Below are 23,154 nucleotides of genomic sequence, written 5' to 3'. Positions count from 1 at the left end.
CGGCGCCGAGTTGGCGACTGTATTAGAAACTATTTTGAAACATTTGGACCTGCAAAAATGTGTGTTACAGTTTTCAGCTATTGGTCCCTTATTGATGACATTCTCAGAGTCACCCCTAAATGGCCAGATCTCCATTACTTGATCTCCCTAGGAGAGAGGTCCTTTGAAGAGTCCGCTCCCGTTTTCCTTCTGCTAACCTAGCAGCTTGCACACTGCTTTAAGCGAGGAACCTTTATTTGCCTCGCCTTCAGAGGCTGATGACACCCCGGGTGCCTTGGATCGGTCTGCTCCCGCGTTACTCCTTATTGACTTGGAAGCCGGTTCTGACCCCCCCTCCCACCCCCGAAGAAAAACCTTCTCCAAAACCTCCGGATAATAAGTCCAAAGGAAACCTCTATTTCTCTTTGCGTGCCCTTGAGGACGCTGGCGATCTGCCTCAGCCTGCAGTTGAAAGGAATCTCGCTGGAGAGGCAGCCCTTTATGAATTGGATCGCCTTAAAGATCCGCCCAAAACAGCCACGATTGGCCCGCCTTCCGCAAGAGAAGCTGCCACTCTCCCTCCTTCTTTCCACCCCCGCATTATGAGACACTCCTTGACCCGCCTGCCACACCCGATGCTCCCCATCAGCTAACTGCTGATCTAACACCCCTGTGCCAAATGACAGAGACCCGAAAGAAACCGGTCTGGCTTGTCCAAGCTCTTCAACATTTGGAGACCGAATTGCATGGTTTAGCACCGCCCTCCCTAGCAGCCAAAAAAGAGGCCTTGGCTCCTATTCCACTCCCAGTTCACCGCCCCGCGGGGCCGAGACACAGTTGCCCCAGACCTCTGTTAAACCAGAGAGCTCTCACAGCTCGCTCCAGCTGCGCTCATTAGAGACAACTTGGCATTGTGAGTGTCAGAAGTGACAAAAACAGCAAAAGAAATTGAAATGAAAAACCGCGCGCACTGCCTCCCTCCCAGGTGAGAGTATCCCACAGGCTGTGCTAGAGTTCCCCAGGTCCAGCATAGGCAGCCACTGTGACACCGGTTGCTGCTGCAGCAAGAATGCCCAGCGTAGGTCCCAACTATAACAAGAGCACACAGATGCTGTTCCCAACATGTTGGACGCCTTGGTTCACCCCTAACCACCAAATCATTCAGGAAACTTTCTGCCGAGACGGCCTCCGGATCCCACCCTCAAGTCAGGCTCCAAGAACTGGCTCTTCCTCCCATAGATTTCCCATTACACATCCAGTTCATTGCTAAAAGGTCTGCTATTTCTAAAAATTCTTTGATCTTATTAGGGTTGTTTTTCCCAAGAGGGAATATTGATAAGAAAATGCTATGTACCTCATACAGAGGAGATAAAAATTAAGCCTTGAAAATGAGAGAGAAAGGGTAAAAGCAGTTGCCTGCTCTCTGGTGTGTTAACATAAGAAAAAAGCCTATTACAGAACCCTCCTGGGAACAGGAGATAACAGGGGAGATCTTGTTCTCTCTGATTCCTACTGGAGAGAGTCTCAGTTCTGCTTTCTCTGTCTATTGTGTGTTCTTGGCGTCCCAATCTGTCCATGTGTGTCAATTGTCTATTTTTGTTCCGTTGTTTGAAGATTGTTCTATGTCTCATGTTCAAAAGAAAAACTGGTTAAAACTGCTTGCTATCCACCCCTCGATTTAGTTTAAAACTTGCTTGGAAAAAAAAAAAAACAACCAGTTTCAATTTACACAACAGAGGCTGACAAACAAATTGCCCTGCTCTGTGACTGGAAGTAGAGCACAAGAGAAGTCCTGACAGGAGTTATGGGGGCCAACAGTTTTTTAGCTTTAAGGGTAAAAGAATTGATAGTAGTTTTTCCGGTTTAATAAGTGATAGGATTCTTTTTTGGTTTGTTTGTTTGTTTGTTTGTTTGTTTGTTTTTGTTAAAATTACAGCTAAAAAAGGTAAGAAAAATTTGTTTGGATGTGCATTTATTTTTATTCCTGATTGGTTTTAAGAAATAAGTATGCTCTATATGTTCTGGTTATATATTATTGGGTATGATTACAAATTTATAATTTTGGTAACAAAAAGCTAGATTAAAACTGATAATTCAGAGTTAGAGTCATTCAAAAACAAGATGTATAAAAGAGATCTCAGTAAGAGTTTTTATCTGGGATCAAACAAGGTCTTGATGAATACTTTTTTTTTTTTTTTTTTTTTTGGTTTTTGTTTTTTTCGAGACACTGTTTCTCTGTGTAGTCCTGGCTGTCCTGCAACTCACTCTGTAGACCAGACTGGCCTCGAACTCAGAAATCTGCCTGCCTCTGCCTCCCAAGTGCTGGGATTAAAGGTGTGTGCCACCACAGCCCGGCCCATGAATACTTTCTTTTGTTACACAGTTGGCTTATTAGTTAATCCCTCTAAAGTAGTTTTAATATAAGCCTTTGCTCTCATATGACGAGCTTTAAATTTCAGGGAGTGCTTGTTGATCCAGAAAACATTCAAAGACAATATCTTTTCAATATTTAAGACACTAGCTATATTTCTAAAAAATTGTGACACAGAAAATTCAAATAAGAAAAGATAGTTTAGGGCTGGTGAGATGGCTCAGCGGTTAAGAGCACTGACTGCTCTTCTAGAGGTCATGAGTTCAAATCCCAGCAACCACATGGTGGCTCACAACCATCTACAATGAGATCTGATGCCCTCATATGGGTGTCTAAAGACAGCTACAGTGTACTTACATATAATAAATAAATGAATTAAAAAAAAAAAAAAAAAAAAAAAAAAGAAAAGATAGTTTACTTATTTTATCTTAAACTCACCACAAGAGGACTTAAGCCTCTATTTAATGTTCTTCAGGGAGATACAAACCCTAATTTTCCTCTACAATTAACTGATAAGAGTAATTTTGCAGAAAGTAGAGGAAGCCATCATTAATAGATATATTATATAGATTGATTAGTTGTTGGCTGTTTTATATCAGTCCTTTGTTAAAAAGGGATCATTGATATAGATTTATATTTCTTTACTTCCAAAAGAAGGTTTGTTTTTTTTTTTTTCAAGACATGGTTTCTCTGTGTAGCCCTGGCTGTCCTGGAACTCTCTTTGTAGACCAGGCTAGTCTCGGACTCTCGAACTCAGAAATCCGCCTGCCTCTGCCTCCCAAGTGCTGGGATTAAAGGCATGCACCACCACCGCCCGGCTCCAAAAGAAGTTTTAACATCCTGTTTTGAAGCTGTTGTTGTGTTAATATAAAATTATAGCTCAAGATTACAAAGATATTTTTAAGAACTTAATGAAATATTTCATATTCCAAATAATATTAAAATTGGTTATTAAAGAATATTGATATTTGCTCTATTACATGATCAATTTGTTACAGTTTTCCTCTATCCATGCTTTTATATTTCTTATGAATTTATACATATATTGCCCATAAAGTGTGTTTACTGTGTTAATAGACAGCTCATCAAACGGGAAGACAATATATATAATTAGATTATATGTTTACTCTCTTGAATTCCCACCCCGCTTCAGTACAAATAATTAAATTATGTGCTGTAGCCATTATTTAAAATGCAAAAAATTAAGCTTTTAATTGGTATACTCATAGCCAGTATATAGCTCATGGTTTAAAATTGCTTAAAATTGTTCCTTTTTCAGATATTGCTAATTATCAAATTTTACAAATACAGCTCAATTTAAGAAACATGTATTTTTCCTTAATTTTATAAGACAAAATTTAAGAGCTCATACTGGATTGCCTGGACCCCAGGAAAATGTCATAACAAATTTGTATATCAGATAGATTATAGACCTTACAAAAACAATTGGCCATGCAATTTTATTCTTTACATTGGGGTTGCTGTATAATAAAAGTTTGTTTATCTGGGTTGCTGTGCCACTGTAGCTGATCTGCCTATTGTGATCCTTTGAGGCCAGAAACTGCAGGGGTTTTTGTTGTTGTTGTTGTTGTTATTTTTGTTTTTTGCATTTATCACCTCATTCTAAAAACAGCCAAAGATTAATTAAACAGCTTTTGTTTTATCTCAACAAGAATTGCTGGCTCTAACCTATGCCTGCTAGTCTGAGGCCACTTACAAAAGTTATTATAGAGCTTATTACTAAGTGTAAAAAGTTTTCCATGAAAACTATCTAAAGAAAAAGTAAAGCTGGGCAGTGGTGGCAAACACCTTTAATCCCAGCACTTGGGAGACAGAGGCAGGTGGATTTCTGAGCTGGAGGCCAGCCTGGTCTACAGAGTGAGTTTCAGGACAGCCTGGGCTACAAAGAGAAACCCTGTCTCCAAAAATAAAACAAAACAAAACAAAAAGTAAAAAATAAAAGGTGTTTTTTTGAGAAAAGGAAAAAAGTTCTATTTTATATGCTATCCTAAGTGGGAAAAGGCAAAGAGTTGTTTTATCTCTCCATTACATTTGCCTCTTATCTTTTTGTTTTCAGTATTTATATAATTTTTTAAAAATATATGATCACATGTTACAAAGTTCATTACAAGTTAATACCATAAAATTAAATTGAAATAAAAGTTTATAATAGAAAATGTTTATATACATATTTATTAAAAATAATTATATAGCTAAACATCCATTACCTGTCTGGCTCCACAGGTTCACTGAAGGTTTAAAACTATGACTAAGTTATCAGTGAAGATTTGTGTAGATAAGCCCAGACGATATTTTATTTTCTATCCTAACGCCTATGGTAAGTTTTATTGATCTTTGGCAAATTGTTTTAAGCCTCCTAGAATGTGCTTTGAGTAGAAAAAAGTCTGGTTATTATCCAAGAACAATTAACTGATGATACGTGAGAGATTGACAGAATTCTTATTACAGTTTTGACTATCAGAAAAAGGACTAGTAACAGTCTCATTATAAAAGAGCTTAATAATCATGGATATCATTTTAAATTTTCTTTATAAGATCATCATTAAGATTTAAAAAGTTATCTATTATATAACATCACCACAAGATAGTATATTTTATAGATCTATATTTAATAATAATAGCTTGAGACAACAATTTGATATTTTTAGAGAGTGTATAAGTCAAATTACAAAATTTGTTTTTAGTGTGCTCAATTTTTTCATAATGGTGTTAATACTTGAGAACTTATACCTAATAAGTTATGACGAGTAGATCTTACTTATTTCTGACTTAAAAAAATATGTATATGTGATTTGATACCTTTTTAGGCTTTCTAGCTCCAATTACTTTAACAAGAGAAACAATTAAAACTTTAATTAGTTATTGCCTATATTATCTTTTTATGCTTGGTGTTCCATGTCAGATTAAGATAGATAAAACTGGCTATTGCAGTCAGACGTTTGACATGTTTTGTTAACAATTTAATATTACCCATATTACTAGAATTCCTTATAATCCTCAAGGACAAGGTATTATAAAACAGATATAAAATTTTAAAATAATATCTTCATAACTCTCTGAGAGTGGAAGGAGCAGCTACTGGCACTTCTGCCCTGGTTTTACAAGAACTCTAAAAAACTGTCCTTTAAAACAAAAGAGGGGGAACTATACCCCCAGAAGGGGTCTCCCAGAAATACTCTCCATCATGCCTTATTCGTTTTCGATCTGGATGCTCATGACAAATCTGCTGCTATTGCCTCTGGCATCCTGAGACCAATAAAAACTATGCCACAGTTATGTGGAAGGACCCTCTTACCTTCAAATGGAATGACACAGACCCAGTTCTCATATGGGGCTGAGGATTGATATGCCTGTTTGAGACTAAAGAAGGCACAGCTAACTGGCTGACAGAAAGATTAATGAACTAAATGGATGTCCCACAAAGCCAGGCCCAATTACAGATGAGATGAGTGGCAGTTGACGTCCAGGGAGGAGGGATCTCCCTGGGAATTCCCTTCTTTTTACTTTCCAGGTAAAAATGAATCACATGTGGTGTTTGCTGTTGGAGGTTCTAATCCTGATGCTGGCCTCTGGACACTATTCAGACCTTCAACGGGCCAGTGACAAGGACATGGAACAGCTAGAGATTGACATCACTAACCTGAAGAAATCCCTCATTTCACTGTCTGAAATGGTCCTCCAAAACTACAAAGGACTTTATTGGACTTGATTTACTCTTTTACAACAGGGAGGACTGTACAGCTGTAGACTGTGTACAGCCCTTAAGGAAGAATGTTGCTTTTACGTAGACAAGACAGGGACAGTTAAAGAGAGCATGAGAGAGAAAGATGAGAGCTGGTACAAGAAGTAGTTTTCAACCTCTCCACAATTGTCAAATCTATTTCCTTCCATTTGAGACCACTAATTGGGTTATTTTTGCTTTTGTTTGTTTGTTTGTTTGGTCCCTGGGCCTTAAATAGGCTGACTACCTTTGTGAAACAACAGATAGATAATTTGACAATAAAACCTATTCAGATACATTATCATAAGTTAGCTATGGAGGATCACGAGACTCAAGACGAGGTTGTTATCCCATCCAGGGTATTCCCAAAACCCATCTCCACCCATCCTAAAAGAGGGGACTTCTGCCCCTAGAACAGCAGAGAGGGGCCTCTAACTGGCGATCTAAATTATTGCTTAGGCTATGAGGCAAAGCACTGCAAGGGAATATAAATAAAAATTAAAAATATCTTTCTGGGTTCGCTGAGGGACAAACTTGACTGCATAAGGGTTGATGTGCAAAGTATCCCCTCTCCAGGAAAAAGACATCAGGACGGGTATGGCCCCCATGCCTCACTGGACAATGCCAGGAGGACCAGAGTCATTAAAAGGTCCCCTTTAATTACTGGAGGTCAGGCTTCTATCCCCACCTTGGCAAGATTAGAATCACCACGATCTCTACACTGAGAGAAGGGAGGAGGTGTTGGGAGTGACCTTCCTTATACACTGAAGGCCTAAGTCAGCCAAACATGCTTACTGACACAAAGTCTTGGTCTCTGTGTGAAAGCACTACCCCAGAACAGATAGCTATAGACCTTGTAGACAGGCAGCCCTGGTGGGGAAGTACTAGCCTAGATAAGAACAGATAATCATAGATCTTATGGACAGGTAGCTCTGGAGGGAAAGGACGAACTTAGATAAGAACAAATGACCAATAGATCTTATGGACAGGGTCATAGTGACCTGCTCTGCCCTGCTTCTTCTGTGAACTTTTCACCCAGCCAATATCCTGTTCTGGAAGACATCTGCACTCCCCCTGGGAACACCTGTGCTCCCCAGAAACAAAGAAGACCCTACGTCATCCCCCTCCCCACTTCCAGCTTCTATGTGTATATAACCCCCCATGTGGAAAAATTAAAATTACAGTTTGATCAGACTCTAGACAAGCAGTTTTTCTTTGTGTACCCCTGTCCTCCAGTTCTCTCTTCAAGGTCCTCTGGAACCCAGTTCAACACACCGTGGGACTGGGGCAATCCAGTGTCTCAGGCTCCCAATTAGCCATGATCACAGGTCTACAAACCAGCCTAGGTTTTATTTAAACCCTGGTCAAGGTTATCAGGCTATGATGACACACACCCTTAGTCCCAACACTTGAGTGGCAGAGGCAGCATCTCTAAGCTTGAGACTATTCTGGTCTATAAAGTACCAGGACAGCCAGAGCTACACAGAGAAACCCTGTCTCAAAAACCAAACAATTTGGTCAAGGATGTTCCTTCACTCTAGAACCTGTAGGTCATGACCCCTTTGGGGGTCAAAGACCTCTTTTTCAGGGGTTGCTTAAGACCATCAGAAAACACAGATATTTATATTACTACTCTTAACAGGAGAAAATTTATAGTACAAAGTAACAATTAAACTAACTTTACGGTTGGGCTCACCACCAGGAACTGTATTAAAGGGTCACAGTATTAGGAAGGTTGAGAACCACTGCTCTGGAGTCTGCAAACTTGTACAGAGGTGGGGCAGCGGGCAGCGGGCAGCAGGAAGGGTCTGGGTCACATGTAAATGACAACATCAGTTTTGGAGCCAGGTCCACCCCTGCCTCAGTACATGGGTGCGGGTGTTACAGGCCCTCTACCCTCAAGAGAGGTGTGACAGCCACTTAGGGGCTGACACAGACAATCTCAGAGTCTGTGTGGATTTTTCCCATGGTAGCCCTCAGGACAGTGCACAAAGCTATCATGTTCCCAGACCTTGCGGCATGTGGCACCCTCCTGGAGAGCTACAAACAGTCTCCTCCTGAGCAACTATGCCACCCCTGGGCAAGAAGCAGCAACAGACCTCGGGCTACTACACCACCCTCTTCCTGATGCCCACCAGGAACTGACTGGGTCTACAATAAAGAAATGCTGGATAATTCAAAGGCCCAGACACAAAGGAGAGGACACGGTCCCAGCACAGGAAGTTCTTATTATTGCCACAGAGTGAGCCCCACCAGGAGGTGATGTCACTGTTCCAGCAGAGCCCACAGATCAGCTACAGGGTGGGCTGCACCGCTCTGCCCTAAGAGCTGAGGTCAGTCAGAGACTGGGGTGGTGGGAGCTCACAGGCTGTGAATGAACAGCAGGGGAGCTGACTGGGAAATGAAGGTCACCTCAGAAGCCCAGGGAGTGGCCTTGGGCACACTCTGTGGAGGCAGAGGATTGGCAATGGAGGCTGAGTGAGGGAGTGAGGTGTGTGGAAGCCTTAGAGACAACAGGAACAGGAAAGGGATCCCAGGTGACAGTGTGGGCCCTGCAGAGTCCATGGTAGCTTAGGGCCCGGTGTGTCTGAGTCAGAAGTTCGGCTTGTGTTTCTTCAGCTCCACCATGAGGTGATGGATATTGATGAGCTCGGCCCTGGCAGGGAGCGCGCGGAGCTGGGGCTGGGACAGCACGCGGTGGAAGCGGTGGTACAGCTGGATCAGCTGGGTCAGCGCCCCCTGCACAGAGGGGACTCAGGGTCAGACTCATGGTGACTGGACCTGTCAGAGCTTCACCAGAGTCTCAGGCACAGTGCTTGTTGGCCTTCAGGACATTCGTGTGATGCAGAGCCCAGAGGAAAGAGCAAGGAAACAGACAACCATGGGACACAGGCAAAGGGCTGGGAGTGGCCGGTCACCTGGATGATGCTGGTTCCATTTCGAAAGTTGGTAAAACTCCGCATTACGTCCTGACTCAGGGACTCCACTGACGCCTTCCAGGAACTACCAAAGCCACGGATCAGCTGAGTGACTCGGGCTGACGGCAGAGGAAAGGGCATGTCAGAGAGCAACCAGACCTGGTGACCTTCCACTGTCCACCCGGCAGAGAGCAACCAGGCCTGGTGATTGTACACCCGGCACAGAGCAACCAGGGCTGGTGCCCAGCAAGGCCTGCCCAGGGCACAGCCATGCTTACCATCAAGCCTGACTTTCCTGGTGTTCTTCCAACCAAATCTTCCCTGCTGCGCTGCCTCCTGACACTGTGAACCCCACACACTGTCCCTAACTCCTACTGTCCCTAACTAGTCATGACAACACTGCATACCTTCCTCCCCTCGGAGCCGCTCAGCCTGCCCACGCTCAATCAAGGCTTCAGCCTCCTTCACGAACGCCACCAGACCCCCGAAGGGGGGAGACAGCAACTCTTCGATGAACTCCTGGAGAGAAGTGCAAGCCCACAGAGGGTCAAACTCTGGGGAACAAAGGACCCCTACTCTGGACAGTGATGACTAATAACACACCAGACAGCAGCCTCTGTGAACCTTCCACCTTAGGTGGTGATGTCACAAGGTGCAGGGGATGTACCCAAGGATTTCCTTCCAGAACCAGGAACTAATAAGCTGCTCTTCAGGAAGAGTGCTTGCCACTGGTCCCCAGAACACATGGTGGAAGAAGGAAGAAAGGAGCCCACTCCTAGAAGTTGTGACCTCTGACCTCCATGTACTTCAGATGTGCCTGTGCGAGCCTGCATGCACACACATACACACAGGGCTATAGTGCATGCACACACATACACACACGACTATAGTGCACACACACGCATACTCACATAGCTATAGTTTTACTTTGCTTCTAAGTGCTCAGTACCATGCAAAAGTTAAATGAAACAGACTAGCATTGAGGCAGTGGGTTGTAATCATGACTGCACACGGAAGTCAGTCCAATACCACACCCAGGCCCTACCTGTGTACGAGCATTGAGAAGCTGCTGGAAACTCTCCACCTCTTTGCTGTCGTCAGCAGCCCGCTCCTGAGGAAGACAAGACGAGTCAGGAGCTTAGAAACCCCTTTCCTGTCACCAGCACTTCCCCTTCATTCCACACTGCAGACACTGCCAGGATCCAGGGGTAAAGCCCTGAGCTCCTGTGGAGCTTACAAGCTGTAGGGACTCCCCGGGGAGGAGCAGCCTTACCATCAGCACGCCCAGCATCATGTCATAGTTGTTGATGAGAAACACAAGCTGCTCCTTCCTGGAAGAGAACTCTGCAGCCACTCGGAGGACAAAATTCTCCACCTCCACCTGCAAAAGCCAAACAAAAGCAGCAGAGTAAAAGCTAGGTGACAGAGCCCCTCCCACTGCTGGCAAGTCTGTCCTGCCCAGCCCCACCTGTAGCTGTCCCAGCAGCTGCAGTGTGCGTTCATTGGGGATGGTCTGGTTGATGCTGACAAGCGCAGAGGAGAACTCAGCATAGCGGCGTGTGATCTCGGAGCAAGAAGAAAAGGCTCACACCTGCCTGCCTGGCAGACACAACCCCCAGCTGCCTCTGCAACTCCTGTCCCCAGTTAGGACAGGAGTTGTCTGCCTACGTTGACTCAGCAGTACCCAACCCACCACTTAGGGTGACCACAAGACCCCCATGTTACCCTCACTCATCCTTACATAGTGGGGCCGGGTGTCCAGTCCCCCAAGGCGCTGGGGGTCAGTGCTGCGGACACTCTGGACATTCATCTCCAGGATCAGCTCAAACCGAGGCCACAACAAAGCAAGCACCTGCTCCCAGTACCTGCAGGCTTAATCAGAATCAGAGGTCAGCTGGCTAGGGGTGCTGGCTGCTCAGGGGAGCACAGCACCCTTCAGGTGAGTAGGTGTGCCCGACACCAATGCTGCCCCTGGGACACACAAATGGGAATAAGGGTGAAGGACATCAGATGAGGAAGAGGCCAGGGTCAGCACATTGTTGTTTGCATAAGATAAAAAGCTGACCGCCTCCAGGCACAAGGACCAGAGCTCAGTGACCTGTCCAGGGCAGGGACGTCCCTCTTTGCTGCAATGCTGCGGAACCGGAGAACAATGTGGATACAGAGAAAAACAGCAATGGCGTCGTAGCAGTCAGCCAGGTAGGACTCCAGGTGTTTCTGTGGCAGACAACTGAATGTTAGCTTGTTGTTCAGTGGCTGTAGGCAAACAGATGGACATTTCTTTGGGGACAAGGCACTGGCCAGAGAGACCAGCTCCTTCCTTGTCCACAAGCATCTGAGCGTTCTAACTTGCTCACTAACCACACTTCTGTAAGTTCCCCAGAGCAGAAGCCTGGGCTGACTTGGGATGGGAGCTCCAGGGTCAGGGCTTGGAGAACACTCATTCTCCACAAGTTGCTGTCTGTCTGTGGAAAGGCACGGAAGTCGGAAGCTCACCAGTGTCATAGAGAGTGTGCGGCCCATGACAGCATGGAACAGGTCATGTGCAGCTGGGCCAGAGACGACGAAAAATTCACAGATGAAAAGATATTCACGGCAAGAATTGTCCAGGAGGGCATAGTGCTGGCTGCGGAAGAGGGCTTCAAATGGATACTACCGAGACAGAGAGACACGGGTGGGTCTCACACTGACCCCGTGGATATGGAGACTCAACACAGCTTAGTAATGAGAGCTCACAAGACCAAACACCCAAGCTCCAGGCAGGGAGGAGCACCCTGAACAGACACTCAAGAGGAGGCACAGGTCACAGAGAAGCCCTGCCCACTGGCTGCTGCCGCCCCCACATCCACTTCAGCTGTTGCCTCCTGACAGCCACGCCCCTAGCCTCTGCACACCTCTAAGTCCATGGCTCCTAACCTCTGGAATCACAGCAGGCCAGGGAACCCCCAAACTAACACTTAGGGAACTGATCCCTAGCCACGGAGGGGTAGCCTCGACATACCCTCTGCTCTCCACGCTGGGCAGTATGGGGCACCAGGATGGGGGCCTCGAGCTCTGCTGGTGAGATGACAGCACCACGGGTGCCCAAGGTAAAGATGGTGTTCCTGCTTCGGAGGGATGGCTTCGAGAAGAATCGTGAACAGCATCAGAGTCAGGGAAAACAATGAGACCAACTGCACCAGGCCCAACAACCCCAAGGGCTGAGGATCCCAGGAAGCTAAATATGGCCCGGACCGCCATTTACAGACCAGAGCCTTGCTTCTCCTGACACCCGTAATGGCTGTCAAGATTTTACAAACCCTGTGAAATAAATGTGAAAAGCCATCAGAATAGCGTGTGCTTCTTGGAGAGGAAGCTCTGGCTTTCTCATCCTCAAAGGTCAAGAACCACAGAATGAGAAAAGAAACACAGCCCTGAGCTGGAGAGATGGCTCAGCAGTTAAGAGCACTGACTGCTCTTCCAGAGGTCCTGAGTTCAATTCCCAGCAACCACACAGTGGCTCACAACCATCTCTAATGGGATCTGATGCCCTCTTCTGGTTGTATCTGAAGACTTATACAGTGTATTTAGAAAAGAAGAGAAAAGAGAAGAGAAGAGAAGAGAAGAGAAGAGAAGAGAAGAGAAGAGAAGAGAAGAAAAGAAACACAGGCCTGCAGACTGGAAGTCTCTGCCATGAGCCCAGCATGTGAGGCTCCCCCTCTCCAGGATATCTTTCTTTGCTGTGTCTTCTACACCCATTAGATCGTCTTTCTCAGCAACTTCCTCGTACTAGAGAAAATTACAGAGGTGAACCATCACTCTCCACCACCAGCAGGTGGGGAGCTCCGCCCTCTTCCCCGACCTCCGCCTCCGCGCGCGCCTCCGCCTCCCCCTCCCTCCAGCCTGGCTCACCTGCACTTTCATGAGCCGCCCCACATAGGAGCGGAAGTACGACAGGTAGATCTTGCTCAGTGTCTCTACATACTCGTCCCGGATCTCCTTGGCTGTAGCACGCTCATTGCCCAGCAGGAACTGATAGAAAAACCTGGAAGGACCAGGGCAAGTCAGACACCCTGGATGCCCATGCTGGACTGTTGAGAGGCTCGCAGGCTACCCTGTGCCCATCCTGAGGTGTCAACCTGTACTTCAGCAGGGCTGTCTGGGGGATCTGATAGTTCGTCATCGGCTTTCTGAAGGAGTAAATCTTCTGGAGAATGAACTCACGGATCTTCATCACTGCCTAGACGTGGGGAACAGACAGACAGACAGGCCGTGAGAGGGTAGGCTTTTGCTGTATGGCAGGAACAGGGTGATGATATAGGAAAAGAAAACAATACTTCAGTTCTGCTCTCATTGTGGAAACACGGTCTCTCTGTGCAGCCCTTGCTGGCCTGGGATTCACAGAGGTCTGCCTGCCTCTGCCTCCTGAGTGCTGGGGTATAATCATGCACCACCAGGCCCGGCCTTATTTTTCTGGGTTGTTTCATTTTGTAAGTATGGAAGGCTTTACAATTTGCCTGTCATCCCTTACTTACAAAGGAGCCATGCTAATCTTCTCTGTATTGTTCTAACTTTAGTATCTAGGATACCAAAGCAAGCACTGCTTGTTTTTGAGGCAGGGTCTCATGTATCTGGGGCTGGCCCCAAACTCTGTTTCTTCTTCCACCTCCTGAGTGCTAGGACAACAGACTTGTGCCATCATGCCAACATACACAGCACTGGGGACGGAACCCGGGGCCTCATGCATTCTAAGCAAGCACTCTACCAACTGAATCACATCTCCAGCCTCTTTAGATTTTCCGGGGATCTGGAGAGCCAGCGATGCACTACACAGCGGGAAGCAGTGTGAAGCCCTTGGGAAGCTGACTCTAAGCAGTCCACTCCCCACCTTGACTCGGAGCCGGTCAAGCACGCCTCTGACATCTGCACAGGCAGCGGTGCCTCTCGCCTCCTGCTCTCTGACTGCAGCTGCCTTGGCATCCAGCTCCTGTAGCTGCTCCAGGAACCTGGGCTCTGTCACTGGAGCTTCCAGAATTGCTCTGAGGAGCAAGGGAGGATGGGAGTGGTTAGACAGGGGGACTCGTCAGTCCCGAAACAGGCCCTTAAAACATCTCACGTGTCATTTCTTCCTTTCTCTGTGCTCTCATGCCTTCCAGATAATATGCACAAAGTTTTCATCTCTGAGCCACACCTCCTCAGGTGGCCCTGGATCACTCCTAAGCTGTGTCCTAGCCTATGGCAGCTAAAGCAAGGTTAGGAGTTTTATTTTTAATTGGTTATTTTATGTATTTATATTTTGAATTTATCTCCCTTCTCCCAAGCATGTGATTACAGGCAGAGGAGGGAACACCTGGTTTCTACATGGCACCTGACAACCCCAGCCTGAAGACCTATGTTTTTAACTGTGTAGGTAACCCAGGCCAGCCACCTGCTCTGGACATTATGACCCTTCAAACCAGTGACTCACGTGACCAGAGCAGAGGGCACCACCAGCCCATCGACGAGTTCCCCAAGTTTTCCCCGAACTGCCTGTCGGTTACGAAGCCGGATGTTCATGGCCCCTGACTGTTCCTGAAGGGTCCGGATCTCAGAGCTGATGGAGCTGAGGTCGCTCTGAAAAGCTCCCAGCATCTGCTCCATGCGCTGTATGGAGGGCAGAAAGGATTGTGGGAATGACTTCCGGTGGATGGGGGTCGGGGACAAGTCTGTCACCCAAGTCTCTGAGCGAATACTCCAGTATCCAGCAACCAAGGAGAATGGGAGATTTTCATTTGTCCAAGGGGGACAAAAAAATACTGGGGGGAAAAAAAAAGGAAGAGCCGAAGGCAACAGGTGAGGGCCACCCACCTCCAGGACGGCATCACAGGCTGTGATCTGATTGTGCAGAGATGCTATGTTTTCACTCTCTTGGATATCTGACCCACAAAAGTCAAGGGCTTCACACTGAACACAGAGCTCTGCAGATCTGCAGTACCTGACCCCAAGTTCTCCCCAAAGTGACCTGAGAGAGACAACATCCCTGTGGGGGTTACCTGCAGCACACACCCCAAAACCCCATGTCAATAGCACCCATCTTTTCCCTCTGCTGGAGGATACAGTCCCGGATTGATTTCTGCTCAATCTGCTGCAGCTCCAGCTCCACCTGCTTTGAATAATGTCGAAGATCCACACCCTGGGGGAATGACAAAGTCAGGAAGAAGCCACAGTGAAAGGACACCAGAATAGACTGGGTGACTGGCTGGAGGGGAGCCACCAAGGTGAGGTGACACCGAGTAAGGGGAGGTGGGGAGATCAGTGCAGTGGAGAGCCTCACCGTTCTGAGAGCTTCCTTCACTAACTCGTCCTCCAGATTTGCCTGGATGTGAACTGGAAACAAGTTGATATTTAGAGTCCCTTGCTACACCTCCCTCTGCCCACACTGGGCACATACAAACCACACCCATCTCCCCTTCCCTTCCAGCCCCCATCCTCTCCAGTTATAGGCACAGCTGCTTTGCCTGGTGGGACTTTCTGCTGTTTCAGCTCCTCATGGTCTACTCAACCACAGATCAAAAATATTAAAGTGTGACTTGTAAGATCTAAAACGTGTGGCATCCTGAGAAGCTGAAGAACCTCTCGCCCGGCCTTGGATAGGAAACATCTTTGCTCTATGGTATGTGCTGTTCCTGCCTCTCAATCACTCTGTCTTAGCTGTCTGCACATTTCTGTTCAAACAGTCTTATTTTTACTTAATACTAACCCCCAAAATCAAAAAGCAATGCAGCAACTTTATTATAGTGTACTGCTATAACCATTCAACTCTTACTGTTCATTTCTTACTAAGCCTAAATTAGAAATTAAATCTTTTCAATTCATAGATTAAACTTTATAGGTACATTTAAAAAAAACCATAGAGGATCATCTACTGGGGTTATGTAATATATTCCTAAAGAATACTTTGTCTGCACCCCGTCACTACTTACCATCCACTTCATCCAAGATGAACTCATCAGAGGTGATATCCAACTCCCCAAGTTGTAGGGGCTCTTGGAGTCCAGAAACACCCCCCTGAAGAGGGACAGGTTGATGAATGTGGGATACAAAAATAGGTGTTGATAACAAAATACAACAGGATATCTCTAGTCAGGCAAGTGATACAGGGGTGCTTTGGGGAGGTTGCTGTAGTGAGTGGGTAAATGATTCTCATACACTCAAATCTACATTTTTGGGCTACTGAGAATATCAGGCAATTCTGGAGTTGCTGGAGTTGTTCCAATGAGAAAAAAAAAAAAACTAGGATTAGTCAAACTTGTCTTTGAATTTAGGGCCTCAGTCTCCTGCTATCCCAGGTGATCTACCTGAGGGAGTTTCAGAGGCTAAAGTTGTCAGCTTACACAGTGTTTACCCATGTGTCAGGGGCACCTCAAACATACTCATTCGGCTAATCCTAACGACCACCTACAAGGTAGGTCCTAATAACGTCTCCACTTTATAGGTGTGGGAAGCGTTGGCACAGAAAACAGCATAGCTTTCAAGAGATGGGGCTGGAAGTGGGACTCAGGCAATCAGGTTCCAGAAGCCACATTCTTAATCTTTTACACTATATTCTCATTTCTACTAAAAAACGTGAACAGGAAGCTGACACTGTCCTGGGACTCGGGTTTCATCCACTTTGGTTCCTAGGAAGGCTTGGTCACCATCACCCGTAGCAGGACGGCTCCGAGCTTTGTGTCTGAACGCTGCCTACGCCTTCCTGAGGAGAGGGACGACATGACGACACTCCGGAGAACAAACAGCCCCGTGCTCTCACCAGTGGGCCCTCCTCCTCTTCGATATCTGAGGCCCCAGCCCGCAACACCAGCTCTCGGGCAGCAGCCGCCATGGTCGCTGCTGCTGCCATTCCCCCGCACCCTCACTTCCGGCAACTGTCAGTCTCGGAGAGTCGTTTCAGGAAGCAAAGCCACAAGTCCTGGAATGTCTTTTCTATGGAGCAAAAAATGTTCTCAGATATTTGAGTTAACGTGATTGGCTCTAGTCTCCCCTGTTAGGCTTTGATCACGTCGGTCTAGTGCAAACGGGAAGGTGAACGTCTCCAACACAACCCTGCTCCGGAACCTTCGCTCCTCGCCCACATAAGTACCGTAGGACGCCAAAAAAGACCGGACCGGAAGTCATAGCACCCATCACAACCAAACTGTCTTACTACAACTCCTCCCTTCGGGAGAGGCGGGGAGAGAAACAGTTTCCGGAAGCGGTCCTCCAGGAAAGCCCCGCCTCTTCCTCCTGGAAGGTATATAAGGCTCATACGTCACTTCCGTTCCCTCTTCCACCGGAGGCCTACACGCCGCCATCTGTGCCGCCGCCATGGTAAGAGCGCGATCCGTGCCGAGATCCGCCGAGATCCGGCGACATCGAAGCCGGGGCCGGGAGAGGTTTCCGTCAGGGCGCAGAGAATGCCCTGTGCTGCGGGTCTGCGGCGTTTTCTAGAGCGATGGCGCGCGGTCCGGGAGGGGACGAGCTCGGATGTGAAATTCCTGGGAGCAGTGTCCCGATGAAGGGTCACTACCCGGACCCATCAGCGTTGCCAGGAGCTTGGCCGTGTGTAGGGTCCCCCCGCCTCCCCTGCTCAGGGTACTTGTGGCCGCGGGCGACGCTCACCCTCATGTCAGTTGTTGCGCTTTCCCGCGCTCCGTGGCGATCCCTGGTGTCTGGAATAGTTGTGTAAGAACTTAGCAGTGGCAGTGCTCACCGGATCCGACCCTGCCTCGGTGACCTTTCCGGTTGAGCGGTTGCCTGTCTTGATAATTGCCCGTGTTTTTTTTTAGTCTCTAGTGATCCCCGAAAAGTTCCAGCACATCCTGCGAGTACTCAACACCAACATCGATGGGCGGCGGAAAATAGCCTTCGCCATCACTGCCATTAAGGTAAAAGTGTTAGGGGGCCGGAGAGTATCATCTAAGCTCACCTAACACATTAGAATAAAAGTCTGAAGTTGACCTAAGGTTAAACCAAAACATTGCTTCGGGAGAGTGAGGCAGGAATGAGGTCCTACCCCACCATGCTGATGGAAGATAGCAGACCTACAGTGGTAGGTAACATGGTTGACACAGAAGCTGTCACATTTCTCGTTTGCGGCACAAAGCGAAATGGTCGGTGGAAGCTGGAATGTTTCTCTTTGCAGAGCCGAAAGTCTTCTTGATAGGGATAACTACATAATTTTTATTGAAGTTGGTAGTTCCGGGAATAATAACGTGCTGCCGGACAGAATGTGTGTTCTTGAGAGCGAGGATTCGACCTGTCTGAGGGGTTGCTGAGTACTGACAAGTTTCAGGGAAACTGCTGCAGTTTTATGTGGAGGATAAAGGAGGCCTGGGTCGCTGAGGGGATGTCAGATGAACATAAAGATGGAGTAACTTCTTTAATCTTATGATGTCTTGCTCTGTTTGTTTTTTCAAGTCTTTGCCATGATTGGTTTTGTTTCCCCCCCCCTGCACTTCCGGAAGTAATAATGGGGGGTGGGTTCCCTGGTATGGTGGACAGAACACTGTCTGGGAGGTTCAAAGGCCTGTTCTGTGTGTGACCTGCCTTTCGTAAACTGAGCATCTTGAGATGGTGACAGTTCACTCACAATCCAGACAAGGTGAATTGGGGGCTGTGCACAGTGTCCGTGGAGACTGGGTACTGGGGTTCTATTGATCCTGTGGTCGAGAGTGAAGATCTGTAGTTCAGAGGTAAAGTGTGGCAGTGAAATAAACGACTTTAATCCCAGCGCTCCCAGAGGCAAACAAATCTCTGGGCTTGAGGCCAGCGTGGTCTATAAAGTTCCAGGACAGTCAGGGCTACACAGGAAGAAGAAAAATCTGCCTCAAAAACAAAGGTAAATCCTTTTGGAAGTCTGAGGGGAGGATGAGGTGCACACTGACCAACAACAGGTGAAGGACTATATTGTCTGTATCCTTAAAGAGTTGTCTTCTGCTTCTCGCTTACGGTGAGACTTTGGATATTTGGAAGCATATAGGACGGGGTTGGACAGGCAGAAGTACTGACTGCCCTTTAATTTGAGTGTTTACAAAATGTCAACAAGGTGACCGTGGTGCCACCCTTTATAGGGGAGCTGTCCTTGAACCCTAAAGGTCTGTCGATTTCCTTGGCACCATAGCCAGCCTGGCACCATATAAACCTTTAGTTCTCACAGCTTGACAGCAGACAGTCTCAGAAGTAGATGATGTGGAGGCAGGGGGTGTGAGGGTGTTTGTATGTCTGGATGTACACACTGTCCCTGTGGGGGCCAGGGGGTGGGCTTAGATTCTCGCTAATCGTGAGTTAGAGGTATTGCTTGGTATTCAACCCAGGTCCTAGAAGGTCTAGAGGTTGGCCACTAGAGGGAAGCATCCCACTTTTGTGGACTTGAATTTGTGACACATGTCCAGTGTGTCCTCAGCAGTGTTCTCTTCTGTTTAGTAGGCAGGCTTTGTCTCTGGAAGAGTGATCTGGACCTCCTGTGGGTGGGATTAATACAGGATCTCTAACCCAGGCAGACTATAGCAGTCCTGTCTCAGCCTCCAGGGGGCTGGGATAACGGGAACACTTGCACAGCCTGTCTGCTCAAAAAGGGTTAATAAGGGGGCTGGAGAGATGGCTCAGCGGTTAAGAGCACTGGCTGTTCTTCCAGAGGATCCAGGTTCAATAACCAACACTCACCAATTTTTAACTCCAGTTCCAGAGCATTAGCGCTGGCTTCTGGTCACTGTGTGCACGGGGCACAGACGTACATTGCATGTGAGCACTCACAAATAAAACAGAAATAGACACTGGAGAGAGAGAATTCAGCTGTTAAACGCACTGACTGCTTCCAGAGCTTAAATTCCCACTGACCAGATGGTGGCTCACAACCATCTATAATGGAATCCGACCCTCTCTTCTGGTGTGTGAATACAGCGGCACTATACTCATGAATAAAATATTTCTTTAAAAACAAAGGTTTAAGCCTAATTTCCAAACTTTTAACCTCAGGGTGTGGGGCGGAGATATGCTCATGTGGTGTTGAGGAAAGCAGACATTGACCTCACGAAGAGGGCTGGAGAACTCACGGAGGATGAGGTGGAGCGGGTCATCACCATCATGCAGAACCCACGACAGTACAAGATCCCAGACTGGTTCTTGAACAGACAGAAGGATGTGAAGGATGGGAAGTACAGCCAGGTGTGTTGGGCGGGGTTGGCACGGGCTATCGGGAAGACTGGACTCGGGAGATAACTGGAGGAGCCAGGAGATAATGCCAGCTCCCCTGTCTCTAAACCCAGGTTCTGGCCAACGGTCTAGACAACAAGCTCCGGGAGGATCTGGAGCGCCTGAAGAAGATCCGAGCCCACAGGGGGCTGCGCCACTTTTGGGGGTGAGTGGTGAGGCTTCCACTACCTGGGTGCTCTCGAGCAGGCTGCACAGTCTGGCTGCCTCTCTCAGCTCTTGCTGCTGTGTGACCGGTATCTTGTTTTCCTTCTGCAGCCTTCGTGTCCGCGGTCAGCACACCAAGACCACTGGCCGCAGGGGCCGTACTGTGGGTGTATCCAAGAAGAAATGAGTCGTCTCTGGGCCTTTGCTGTTAATAAATAGTTTATATACCTATGACCTCTGTTTCTGTTGTCTTCCTTCCGTCTTCCAGCAGCTGAGATCATGCCACAATGACCCTGAGCTCTGGCAGTCTGATCTGCCTGCTGGCGCTCACCAGGAACAATGCTTTTTTTTTTTTTTTGAGACAAGAGTTTCTCTGTAGTTCTGGAACTCACTCTGTAGACCAGGCTGGCCTCGAACTCAGAAATCTGCCTGCCTCTGCCTCCCAAGTGCTGGGATTAAAGGCGTGCGCCACCACCGCCCGGCAGGAACAATTATTTTGGTGTTCTTGAATTTAAATGTCCCTCCCATAGGCTCCTGTGACTAGAGAGCGCTGTGGTCCTATCTGCCTCACCACACCTGCTGTTAGCTCCTCCCTTAGTGTGGGGTGTGAACAGGGAGACTGTCAGGTGTAAGTACATCTGGGCGGGTGCAGGCACCACTGAAAGGTGGGGCGGAGGGTGTTGGTAACCTCCAGGGGGAGCCTGGGCTGGTTTCGGTTGGGTCCCCAGGGGTTGGCGTGCAGAGCTGTCGTGAGGTGGGTACAGCACGGCCAGATGCTGTTCCGGTGAGTGTCGGGCGGATACCGGCTGCTCTAGAGGTCCTGAGTGGTGGGAAAGAGCGGCGTGGTGCTCCACGTGCTGCAGTAGGAACAGGGAAGGGATGCGCCAAGTGTGAGATGCACTGCTTGTGCTTCCGGCCTGAAGTGGCATGATGGGAAGGTGGCGGGGGAGGGGCGGGATGGAGCCGCGTTCGGCGTGCAGGCCAGGGAAACGAAGAGGCCGTCCCCGCGGCCCGGTGCGGCGGGCCGGCACCGCGGCGCACGGCTATGGTGATGCGCCGGAGCCCCGTGCATGGGTCACCGCGTCTCTGCTGCAGCAGCTGGTTAGGGCCGCCCTCCCGGCTCCCAGCGCTCTTAACTGCTCTGCCTACAGGTCTCTGCGGCACACCATGCCCCTCAGCGTCTTCCGGCGCCTCCTCCTGGCGGTCTTGCTACTGGTGATCATCTGGACCCTGTTCGGGCCTTCGGGCTTGGGGGAGGAGCTGCTGAGCCTGTCCCTGGCGTCCCTGCTGCCGGCCCCAGCCTCACCGGGACCGCCCCTGGCCCTGCCCCGCCTCTTGATTTCTAACCCCCAGGCCTGTGGTGGCTCCGGACCCCCTCCCTTCCTGCTCATCTTGGTGTGTACGGCCCCGGAGCATCTGAACCAGAGAAACGCCATTCGGGACTCTTGGGGCGCCATCCGCGAGGCCCGAGGTTTCAGGGTGCAGACGCTCTTCCTCCTGGGAGAACCTATAAGACAGCAGCTCGCTGATCTGGCCTCAGAGTCAGCAGCACAGGGGGATATCTTGCAGGCCTCCTTCCAGGATTCCTACCGCAACCTCACCCTCAAGACCCTCAGCGGACTTAACTGGGTCAACAAATACTGCCCTATGGCCCGCTACATCCTCAAGACGGACGATGACGTGTATGTCAACGTCCCCGAGCTGGTGTCAGAGCTGATACAGAGAGGGGGGCCTTCAGAGCACTGGCAGAAAGGCAAAGAGTCACAGGAAGAAACAACAGTTGTCAGCGAAGAGGACAAAGGCCCGCCAGTGCCCCTTCTGTATTTAGGCAGGGTGCACTGGAGAGTGCGCCCCACTCGGACACCAGAATCCCGGCATCATGTGTCAGAAGAACTGTGGCCGGAAAACTGGGGTCCTTTCCCACCCTACGCCTCGGGCACGGGGTATGTACTGTCCATCTCTGCTGTGCAGCTCATTTTGAAAGTGGCCAGCCGGGCCCCCCCTCTACCTCTAGAGGATGTCTTTGTGGGAGTAAGCGCAAGGCGAGGGGGCCTCGCCCCCACACACTGTGTCAAGCTGGCTGGTGCTACCCACTACCCCCTGGATAGGTGCTGTTACGGGAAGTTCCTGCTGACATCCCACAAGGTGGATCCCTGGAAAATGCAGGAAGCCTGGAAGCTGGTGAGCGGACGCGATGGGGAGAAGACTGAGCCCTTTTGCTCCTGGCTCCAGGGACTGCTGGGTACCTTGAGGTGCCGGTTCATAGCCTGGCTCAATGATTGAGGGCATGGGGCCACAGATAACAACCTCAGGGACCTTTGCCCCAGAGTCCGTGGTGCACAGGCTGCAGTTCCTTGTGGTGATCTATTTCCTCACAGCAGACCCTGAAGTGGCTACCAACCAAGGATAGACAGGAGACCTGGGGCCTGGCCTGCCAGCTCCGAAGACCAGGAAGAGATAAAGCACGGGGTGGGAGTGGGGAAGATTCACCAGCAGGGACAAGGACCCAATAAACATGTCTCTCTACCTCAAGTGCAGTGTCTTCACCAGGACACCAGCACACCTGGAAAGCCTAGAGGTTCCAATACTGTTGCATGTTAGTCTTTAGGACAACCACTCTGGGGAGAAAGGCCCAAGCTAAGGCGGATGGGGAGGCAGTAGTAGGGAGACAGGGCAGTGAGCGGAGTCTAGAATAGCCCCACACAGGGCTACAGATCTACAGGACGTTCCAGACACTTCTTCAGAAACCTTGTATAATGCCCGCTCACCCAAGGAGCTGGCTACTCATACCC

At 48.6% G+C, this 23,154-nt stretch overlaps 3 protein-coding genes and 1 non-coding gene across 4 annotated transcripts; 2 read left to right on the top strand and 2 right to left on the bottom strand.

Moving 5' to 3' along the window:
- Nucleotides 1-7,752: 7,752 nt before the first annotated feature.
- On the bottom strand, nt 7,753-17,149 carry Vps52 (VPS52 subunit of GARP complex). The gene is made up of 20 exons (XM_028777022.1): nt 16,779-17,149; nt 15,952-16,036; nt 15,303-15,355; nt 15,086-15,161; nt 14,837-14,904; nt 14,457-14,632; nt 13,878-14,028; nt 13,129-13,229; nt 12,902-13,034; nt 12,721-12,778; nt 12,012-12,145; nt 11,507-11,662; nt 11,109-11,227; nt 10,752-10,875; nt 10,479-10,574; nt 10,284-10,391; nt 10,056-10,121; nt 9,418-9,529; nt 9,011-9,129; nt 7,753-8,831 (listed from the first exon to the last, which is right to left on the bottom strand). Exons 1-20 carry the CDS (start codon nt 16,866-16,868, stop codon nt 8,685-8,687), a joined length of 2,172 nt encoding a protein of 723 aa, XP_028632855.1. The 5' UTR covers nt 16,869-17,149; the 3' UTR covers nt 7,753-8,684.
- Nucleotides 13,480-13,590, bottom strand: LOC114629092. Its single transcript, XR_003712600.1, has one exon. It is a non-coding gene; the product is annotated as a U6 spliceosomal RNA (small nuclear RNA).
- A 76-nt stretch (nt 17,150-17,225) lies between the features above and the next one.
- Nucleotides 17,226-20,596, top strand: Rps18 (ribosomal protein S18). The gene is made up of 5 exons (XM_028777043.1): nt 17,226-17,335; nt 17,794-17,892; nt 19,982-20,170; nt 20,272-20,363; nt 20,474-20,596. Exons 1-5 carry the CDS (start codon nt 17,333-17,335, stop codon nt 20,547-20,549), a joined length of 459 nt encoding a protein of 152 aa, XP_028632876.1. The 5' UTR covers nt 17,226-17,332; the 3' UTR covers nt 20,550-20,596.
- A 478-nt stretch (nt 20,597-21,074) lies between these two features.
- On the top strand, nt 21,075-22,894 carry B3galt4 (beta-1,3-galactosyltransferase 4). Its single transcript, XM_028777077.1, has 2 exons — nt 21,075-21,146; nt 21,514-22,894. The coding sequence occupies exons 1-2, from the start codon at nt 21,136-21,138 to the stop codon at nt 22,643-22,645; spliced, it is 1,143 nt and encodes a 380-aa protein (XP_028632910.1). The 5' UTR covers nt 21,075-21,135; the 3' UTR covers nt 22,646-22,894.
- Nucleotides 22,895-23,154: the final 260 nt, after the last annotated feature.

Source organism: Grammomys surdaster, unplaced genomic scaffold (assembly GCF_004785775.1).
Source record: "Grammomys surdaster isolate TR1022 unplaced genomic scaffold, NIH_TR_1.0 277, whole genome shotgun sequence".
Classification (NCBI taxonomy): domain Eukaryota; kingdom Metazoa; phylum Chordata; class Mammalia; order Rodentia; family Muridae; genus Grammomys; species Grammomys surdaster.
This window is presented reverse-complemented; position numbering and strand designations above follow the sequence as displayed.

Excerpts from the sequence above, each read along its gene's own strand:
- Vps52 (XM_028777022.1), bottom strand. The coding sequence starts at position 16,868 with ATGGCAGCAGCAGCGACCATGGCGGCTGCTGCCCGAGAGCTGGTGTTG. Across the intron at positions 11,663-12,011 it reads CCCAGCGTGGAGAGCAGAGG|TATCCATTTGAAGCCCTCTT; the intron begins GTATGTCGAGGC and ends CTGTCTCGGTAG. Across the intron at positions 9,130-9,417 it reads GCGGCTCCGAGGGGAGGAAG|CCCGAGTCACTCAGCTGATC; the intron begins GTATGCAGTGTT and ends CTCTGCCGTCAG.
- Rps18 (XM_028777043.1), top strand. Across the intron at positions 17,893-19,981 it reads TCGCCATCACTGCCATTAAG|GGTGTGGGGCGGAGATATGC; the intron begins GTAAAAGTGTTA and ends TTTTAACCTCAG. Across the intron at positions 20,364-20,473 it reads GGGCTGCGCCACTTTTGGGG|CCTTCGTGTCCGCGGTCAGC; the intron begins GTGAGTGGTGAG and ends TTCCTTCTGCAG.